The 9822-nt window shown below is 33.9% G+C and overlaps 1 protein-coding gene across 1 annotated transcript; it reads right to left on the bottom strand.

Annotated features, from left to right (window-relative positions):
- Positions 1–20: 20 nt before the first annotated feature.
- Positions 21–7688, bottom strand: LOC108916206 (basement membrane-specific heparan sulfate proteoglycan core protein-like; the record flags this gene model as incomplete). The annotated part of the gene is made up of 3 exons (XM_018722413.1): positions 7674–7688; positions 7143–7487; positions 21–465 (listed from the first exon to the last, which is right to left on the bottom strand). Coding segments are annotated over exons 1-3 (805 nt in total), but the record flags the coding sequence as incomplete, so codon positions are not given.
- Between the last annotated feature and the right edge of the window lie 2134 nt (positions 7689–9822).

Here is a 9822-nt window from a genome sequence, read left to right as displayed (position 1 = left end):
TAAACACAATAAGTACTCACGTTCTTTAGTTTCACACCTTTCTCCATAATAACCATCTAAACAATTGCAAATAACTTTATTGTCTGATCCCACTTCACAACTTGATGATCTGTTATTACATGGACATAATAGACAGGAACCTAATGGCCTAGACAAACCGTAATAGAAGTCTTTATAGTACCCTGGAGAACAGGATTCACAGGATGATCCACGATATCCAACCGGACACTGACAGAATTCAACAGTAGTAGCTCTAGGTCTTCCAGTATACTGCTCGACAGCAGTTTCTAAAGTTACATCACTGAGATACGCTGTACTGGTATCGCTTGATTGTGTGGCTCTAATTAAGATGGAGTCGATATTAGCAAGAACCATAAGAATGTCTTCTCGGGAGGCTGGTTTTAATCCACCTGCCTGCTCTACACGGAACCAGTTGGTACTTGGATGGAGTGGGATGGACACAGGCTAATAAAATAAACAGATGTTGATCGATTGATGCTTTGTCTATTTTTTTTTGACACTATTAATAATGAAATTATATTAATGATAGTGATAATGGTGTATTAACTTAATTTGTGATTTTGTAGATATTTGAAATAAAAATAGCAATCAAGAATGTGCCGACACAGTGAGGCAGTGAAGTCGCCAATAATTTAAGACAGGTAATTAATTAAGTTAATCGTATTTATTTCAATTTTATGTTGTATTAATTTCATTCATTGTTATAATTAATAATAAAGTGATGTCCAATGTTTAGAGATAATAGCCGCAATTTTAAAAACTAATAATTTCAAATTTGGCATTCCAAAATTTTTTACAGAATTAGTGAAGAGTGATTTCAGTTTTAGTCGTAGGTAGGAGATTTATCAGTTGTCATCTCTGTTATAATTATAGTTATATTTATATCAAAATAAAAATATGAAAAAAATGGCTAATCAAATCAAAACTAATTCTTTTAATATTGTAGAAGATTTAGATAAGCTTCCTGTAATAGAAGAAATTTTTATGCAAGATATGACACATTCTAATAGATAACAATCAATTTATAAAAATGCGTATATGATTATCTATCTACAGGCGGTAAATATGTAATTCAATGGAAATTGTTACCCCTGTTGTTGCTGAACAAGCCATGTTACATCATTTAATATAAAACTCAAAGTAACAACTACATTCTACGTTAGCAATCAGCAGATAAAGACTATTTTTTTGTTAATAGGAAATATGCATATTTATTTCAAATTATAGAATTTGTGTAGCAAAAATCACGAAAATAGAATGAAGAAGTGTAACACTTGTTTATTTTTTAATAAGTATTGTAATAATAGGTATCAATATATTTTATTATGAAATGAAAAACTATCATGGCTGTTTTGAATCAAACCTCAGCTGTTCACATGGAATGCGCCAGCCAAGTGTTTATTTGCCCTTGAGATAATGTAATTTATGAATATATAATGTAGCCCGGAATGCCGAAACTAAGAGAGGGTATTCTTTGTGAAAGTGGTGCCTGGCCAGCGCCAAAATAAGGTTGATATTATACATGTGTGCTAGCTTGAATGATTTGTGAATTTGTGAGTAATATGCCATACTCGTTTATGTTTTTGAAAACCCCAGGGCGCACTATGTGTTCCCGGTCTTAATGGCTGTGGTTCCTTCGAAGTGTGCCTTGTAGGTTCTACGGGGTCTTACATGCGCTTCGATTGACACATACTGGGTGGTGCTGAGGTAGGTGTTATAATACACCCGGTAGTTGGGATGTTAACTAGTTGGCATCCGGGGGAGCCTCACTTATTTCAGGTGACACTATACTCCGCGGTCGAAATTATAGAGAGTGACTCATCGCTAGCTTTTGGACTAGTAAGGGGGATGAAGCGTGCCAGGAACGAAAATCCATTGGCGTGTCTGCATAAAAGGCAACAAGATATAGAAAATATTGAAAAAAGATAATACAACATAACATCTAATATTTTTTACGGTTTGCTATAACCGGCACTTTGATCCATTTTAATTATTACAGCATTTTAAAACGTCCCAGTTGTGTTTTTTTAATTTATAAATTTATTATAGCCATGGAATTAGACCCCTCGTCTACGCTTATGCTATGACGTTTCTCAGGACGGGTAAATCAAGTCCGTTTACACCCACTAAAAAAGCATTTCCCTATTCCCTACCAAGTGCAAAAGACAGAGATAGAATATAGATCGACGTTCAGTGTAACTCAGTCTATAGACGATTATAGATTATATCGATGTGCGTAGCGAGCGGCACAAAGATAAATAATATTGAACCATATAAAAATCATTTTATATTTTATACGCATTATGGTAATAGTGTTTTTATATTATGTCTGAGTCACTCTCTATTTTCGACCGCGGAGTATAGCTAGTTGTTGAGGAAAGAATTGTACATGTTTGTTAATTAATATAATGGAAACGTATTAAAGGATGTACCTCGAATCCGAAAGTTAGGGGGAATGTACCCCCTGGTGAGTTACCTATTTATTTGTTTTTTTATCGATAGAACAGTAACTTTGATATTTGTTTCATATACCCTCTTAATTTCTGGCGAAAGACTCAGTTGTTGTCGAGATAAACTGCTTTGTGATGACCCATGTATAAAAGGTAACAATACCAACAATAACATCTATTTTACAGAAGTTAACTGTAATTTAAAAATATCAGAATTGATCAAATTTTTCTTTAATTGTTATATGACTCATTTGTTTTTATTTTATTAGAATAGTATTGACATCAATAATTGTGATAATTTTAATTGAAGTTAAAATAAAGTATTCCAATATATTGCAAGTACTTACCAAAGAAATCTCGCTAAAATAAATTTTTTAGCGCAATAGCAGATTGATTTACTTGCAAAAGTGTCTACAAGGCTTTATGCACACAAACAAATTAAAACTGGTACTGACACTGCACATTGCTCTCTATTGCAAATTGCAAGTACCTAATCACTATATCAACAATTAAATATTGTGTTTTTATAATAAATTATAAAAATTTGTCAAGTTTTTTTCTTAAAGTTTTGTTGTTCAAAGTTTTAATTCTGCGAGTTCTTTTTTTTTACAATTATTATGTTATGTAATAGATCAGATCTATACAGGTATCTGAACAATGATTACTAATATGAGATTTAATCAAAATGTAACGGGAATTTTTGAAATTACGTGTGTTGTATCTTGTTTATCAAGTAAATTTTTTTGTATTGGTAGCACTGTTAGTGATGTACCCGTCAGTTTTGAGGCAGCTGCCATGTTTAGTTTGTGTTTTGCGAATGAATGAGTAAGACTTACCACAGTGTTTTTGGCAACTTTTTGTATGGGGAAATGTCAGATCAGAGACTTTGTCTAATATTTTTTGTTAAAAATGGAATTGATAAAGAAGATGATACTATGTCACAGCCATGAGTTTATCAATGATACAAATGTTTTCAGGAAGGTCAAGAAAACATTGAAGATGAGGTGAGATCTGGTCAAATGTGAAGATTCTTCCAAACGTTTTCCTCGACTACAATGGAATAGTTCATCATGAATTTTTACTGCCGAGTCGTACAGTTAACAAGGAGTACTACCTACAAGTTTTGCACAATTTGCGTGAGGTGAAACAGAACAACGTTGTGATGTCGCTACCACCCTATTCTGCGGATATGACCCCTGTGACTTTTTCCTGTTTCCTAAACTCACAACGATACTCAAAGGACATTTTTCAACAATAGATGAGATAAAGGTAAACTTGCAAACCACACTCAAGACGATATCTAAAGAGGCGTTCCACCAGTGTTTCTCAAACTACACTCACCGGCATGAAAAACGGAGCACTTGCATTTTTTTCAAACAATTCAGATGTTTTATTTTTCTAATAATGCAACCATAAGCAAAACAAAACTTTTTATACAATTTTCAAGAATGCTTTAAACAACGACCTCAGAAAGGATAGACAGTGCATTGTCTTGGTTTGTTTTGTTCTACTGTAAATATTTTGAGAACTCAGCCTCCTATTGGCTAAACACATGTGGTAACGTGTGCGCACAGTACTTGCTTTATGCTGGATATTTATTATTGTTTACGACTGTCGGCCGCCATTAATTCTTTGCGTCCTTAGTGAGTTTAACGTTGTGTTTACCGTGGATTATTAGTTTTTTTTGGCAGATTTTATTGTTTTTGTGAATAGACAATGGGAAAATATTGTGTTATATGTAGATTTCGCTTTAAAAGTGGAGGCAATCGATCTTTTCACAGGTAGGTAGATTTACCATGGGCGTAACAGATAACAGAAGCAACGGTAGTTTAAAACAAAATTTGAAATAGAAAATTTTCAGTGCAATAATATTGAAAATATAAAATATTTTTTTAAAACGTGAATTGTGTGTTACGGTTAAATAAAAAGTAACATGAATTGCAAAGGCAACATTATTTAAAAGGAAATATACCTAGGTAATTTGATTTTAGGATTCCTTCGAATGTTGAACGCCGAGACGTTTGGCTCTCTCGCATTTTGAGCTGTATAGGAAAGGAAAATAGTCCTAAAGATAGTGTTGTATGTTCAGATCACTTCACATCAAGTGATTTCTTAATAAGACCTGGTNTTACTAATATGAGATTTGATCAAAATGTAACGGGAATTTTCAAATTACGTGTGTTGTATCTTGTTTATCAAGTAAATTTTTTTTGTATTGGTAGTACTGTCAGTGATGTACCCGTTAGTTTTTAGGCAGCTGCCATGTTTAGTTTGTGTTTTGCGAATGAATGAGTAAGACTTACCACAGTGTTTTTGGCAATTTTTTGTATGGGGAAATGTCAGATCAGAGACTTTGTCTAATATTTTTTGTTAAAGAAGACGATACTATGTCACAGCCATGAGTTTATCAATGATATAAATGTTTTCAGGAAGGTCAAGAAAACATTGAAGATGAGGTCAGATCTGGTCAAATGTGAAGATTCTTCCAAACGTTTTCCTCGACTACAATGGAATAGTTCATCATGAATTTTTACTGCCGAGTCGTACAGTTAACAAGGAGTACTACCTACAAGTTTTGCACAATTTGTGTGAGGTGAAACACAACAACGTTGTGATGTCGCTACCACCCTATTCTCCGGATATGACCCCTGCGACTTTTTCCTGTTTCCTAAACTCACAACGATACTCAAAGGACATTTTTCAACAATAGATGAGATAAAGGTAAACTTGCAAACCGCGCTCAAGACGATATCTAAAGAGGCGTTCCACCAGTGTTTCTCAAACTACACTCACCGGCATGAAAAACGGAGCACTTGCATTTTTTTCAAGGAAAGCTTAAATTTCAAACAATTCAGACGTTTTATTTTTCTAATAATGCAACGATAAGCAAAACAAAACTTTTTAAACAATTTTCAAGAATGCTTTAAAGATTATTTGATAATTTTGCACAAACTTTATGAAAGCTAAATGATGTAGAAATCTTATTAAAAGTTCGTAGTGGGCTCTAGATATGCATGTTTTTAAATTGTTTTCTAAACGTCAAAAAGTTAAAAAAAGGTTGAAAGCAGTGTTGTGAGTTGTGTTGTGTTAGTTTAATTACATGAATAATGGCTGTAAATTCTGAAACAGCAGTTGTTATTGTTGCATTGATTCAAGATGGAAGAAGTCAGCGATGTTGCCCAACAATATCAAATATCGAATAGCACAGTCTATCACATTTATGGACGTTTTGTAGAAACTGGATCTTACAGGAGGCAACATGGAACTGGTCATCAACGAAGAACCATGATTGTTTTATTGTCATGCAACGCCTTCGGAATCGGCGTGCTACAGCTGTACAAATCAGAAAGCGGCTTCAATACAATCGAAATACCACCGTAAGTGAAAGAATAGTTAGACGCCAACCTGGAGAAGCGAATCTGACTAGTCGTAGACCTGCAACAGGACCGGAACTTCTTAGACGTCATCGCACGGCACGACTTCAGTTTGCTAGAAATCACCAGCTTTGGGGTGAAAACAAATGGGGTCGCATCTTGTTCACGGATGAGTCAAGATTTAGTTTGCGGTCTCCAGATGGTCATGAGAGAGTATGGCGAAGACCACAAGAACATTTTTTTTTTCCTATCATCATCATCATCATTTTTTTCAGTCCTAGAGTTGGATATCAAGGGGGTTCAGTTATGGTCTGGGCTGGAATTTCTCTGGAAGCGCATACGGAACTCTATATCATTCCAAGAGGCTCCCTCACAGCTGCTAGGTACATTGGTAAAATTCTCCAAGATTTTGTCGTTCCTTATGTCGGTTTTATGGGAGATGACTTTCTGCTAATGCATGATAATGCTAGACTCCATACTGCAAGAATGACAACAATATCTGAATGAGGTAAATAGTGCTGTTATGGAGTGGCCAACATTAAGTCCAGATGCCAACCCAATTGAGCATGTTCGAGACATACTTGGGCAACAAATTCGCAGTCAACTTCCTGCGCCACTAGCCTTAAATCAGCTTCAAGATGCTCTTGTGGAAGAATGGGAACTTATTACTCAAGAGGACATCAGGCACCTGATTTTAGGCATGCCTAGATGAATTAATGCAATAATTAGAAATCGTGGGGGTGACACTCATTATTGAAAAACTTTTACTGAACGGAGTTTTGGTTTGGTTATTTTTGCTTTAGTTTGCCGCAATACTTTCTTGCGTTTATTTGATTTTGTTCACATTTTATTATAAAATGTGTGACTGAGTGAATCATGAATAAATATTTTCTTATAAATGCATTTAAATCATAGAAAATATTTTGTATTGATGGTGTTTACACTAATAAAATACAAAAATATTACAATCAATTAAAAAATAAAATTTTAAAAAATGTGACTATTCCGTTTTCCGTGCCGGTGAGTTTAGAAACTACGTTGGAATAAGTGTATAATATCACAGAGGGTCTATTTTGAAAGGGATGGGATAAAAATTGAAGATTTCGTAAATACATTCTGTGAAAAAGTGTAAATAATTTTTTATATCCCTCTCTGCATATGCGATAAATAATCAACATCACCCCAAAACAAAACTGCTTGCTTCATCAACAGATTCAAGTTGCTATTACCCCACACATCTAAATTTTTATTTCTTTACTTGCCTTTTTGCATTTACATACATTAAAATGTTACTTACATTGGCAATATCATCCCTTAATTCTACAGGGTTGCTCCAATAGATAGTAATTCCGTTACCAATGATGATTACATCCTGATGTGGAACATATACAGCTTCTGGACGTTGGGTATATCTTTGGATAAACTCCAGTTTGCCTCCGTAGGATTTAATTTTGTTGCCAGTAAATATGCTAGGCAGGGACCAGAACCACCTCTCTCTTTGACTAGGTAAGAAATTGTAACTAATTTCAGTGAAGAACCCATTTACATTGAATTTGTCAGTGATTCTTGACCGGCCCAATCTATAAGAGACAATAATAAAAGATGATGGATAATACAGTAACGGAATCAATTTTTTCACAACCTGTCGGCATCATAAACAAGCATCTGTAACAATTATTCACTGCGCAACTCATACTTTGTTTTGTTCATGCAATAGAGTTAAATACACAGATTTAACACGTGAGGGAACTGATCCCTTTAAATTGTGGTAGACACAGGTTTGAACTGATTTTGCACTGATTTGTGTTTAACTTTATCGATGACTTACCAGTAACAAGAACATTTTTCTAATTTAAACAGACAAGTTATGTTTTCACTACAAGTAAGGCATCGAATTCACCAGATTTAAACATTCCTTTCTGGAATTTCTAGCAAATAGCTTGTTATATCTAAAATTGTTACTTAAGTTGTTGGTATTTCTTTGTTTAGATGAAAATAAAAATATTAGTTTTATACCAAGTGGCAAGATTTTATTCTTAATATAAACAAATTAAAATTTGTTTACAGTGAAAATTCATTTTCTCATTTTACATTATCGTCAACCAATTTTCTACCTTATAGATCAACTTAAAAATTGTTTATTTCAACTAGAAAGAAATCATTAAATTTTGAAGTACCCCTATAATTCTAAATAACAAAATTGTTATCCTATGCCGTATACATATACAGGGTGTCCCGAAATTAGGGGACAATATTTCTACAGGGTATTCTATGTCAAAAAAGATTACTTTTCCTTTATATAAACGTGGGTCCAAAAATTCTTCCTAGGGAAGTTATAACCACGTAAAGGGACCACTCTGATGATGGTTTTTTCTAAATAACTCCAAAACTAGGTGAGATAAATTTATGAAATTTGGTAACTATACTCGGCGGCCGAAATTATAAAGAGTGACTAATACATAATATAAAAACACTATTACCATAATGCGTATAAAATATAAAATGATTTCTATACAGTTCAATATTATTTATCTTTGTGCCGCTCGCCATGCACATCGGTAGAATCTATAATCGTGTATAGACTGAGTTACACTGAACGTCGATCTATATTTTATCTCTGTCTTTTGCACTTGGTAGGGAATAGGGAAATGCTTTTTTAGTGGGTGTAAACGGACTTGATTTGCCCGACCTGAGAAACGTCATAGCATAAGCGTAGACGAGGGGTCTAATTCCATGGCTATAATAAATTTATAAATTAAAAAAACACAACTGGGACGTTTTAAAATGCTGTAATAATTAAAATTGATCAAAGTGCCGGTTATAGCAAACCGTAAAAAATATTAGATGTTATGTTTTATTATGATTTTTCAATATTTTCTATATCTTGTTGCCTTTTACGCAGACATGCTAATAGATTTTCGTTCCCGGCACGCTTCATCTCCCTTACTAGTCCAAGAGCTAGCGATGAATCACTATCTATAATTTTGGCCATCGAGTATAGCTTAATTCTTATGTGATCAGTCCGCTACTAAAACGAGATTTACAAATTTTGATCACATACGTTCCAACACTGGAGGGGAGGGGGTATAATTTACCATAACTGTTTTATGTTTCGACTTTTTTCACTTTTTACTGAAAAGTATGACATTTCAGAGTTTTTAGTAAAAAAAAGGTACTCTTGGTTCAGATTGGCAGAATGTTCCATTTTTGTGTAAAATCCGTTTAAAAATTATGTTACATGTGTTAATCACCGAGAATCGAAATTGTCAATATTTTTCATCGTCGCAGGTTTTGAATATCAAAAACGCGTTTGGCATCATCTGCATTGACAGTTCAGTTATTTACATTTTGCAAATTATTATCCGTCAAAAATGCAAGATTTTACGAATGTAGAGCTGGAAATTCATAATACCCATTTCTGGTCAGACGAAAATCCACGGGCAATACGGCGCACAAATAAAAAAAAAATTGCAATAAATGTGCAGACAGGAATTTTAGGGGACCAGCTACTTGGACCAATTCAGTTTGTTCGAATGCAGGATACTTAAACTTTGGCTGCGAATCAACTCAGACAAAATAATTTTGAAGTTTTGAGGTCTTCAGGGGCAGTTTTACGTCGAGCTGAAAAATGTATTCAGCAAANGAAGTCATTAATATTATTTTAAAATCAAATTAGGTGTGAAATCGGTAAGTATATATAAATTAGACAAATATTAAAATGTATCACCCTTTTTAACACATACGCCACTGGTTAAGAGTTCCCTAGTAAACAAAGAACTATCTTTCATCCTTGTTTAATAGCAGGATGTCTCAAGTTGTGGAAAATCAAAACAATTCCTTTGCAATGTATAGGGAATTACTTGTCTAGTCATTCTGAGGTCTTTGATTGCTTCATTGTCCTTAAAATAAAATATCTTTTAATCTATTGATGATACAGATTCACGGTTTTCCTCATTTGATTCAGCATAAAATTCTCT

The sequence above is a fragment of the Anoplophora glabripennis genome, unplaced genomic scaffold (genome assembly GCF_000390285.2).
Source record: "Anoplophora glabripennis isolate ALB-LARVAE unplaced genomic scaffold, Agla_2.0 scaffold2127, whole genome shotgun sequence".
NCBI lineage: Eukaryota > Metazoa > Arthropoda > Insecta > Coleoptera > Cerambycidae > Anoplophora > Anoplophora glabripennis.
The sequence above is the reverse complement of the archived record's forward strand: the minus strand, read 5'-3'. Positions and strand labels throughout refer to the sequence as shown.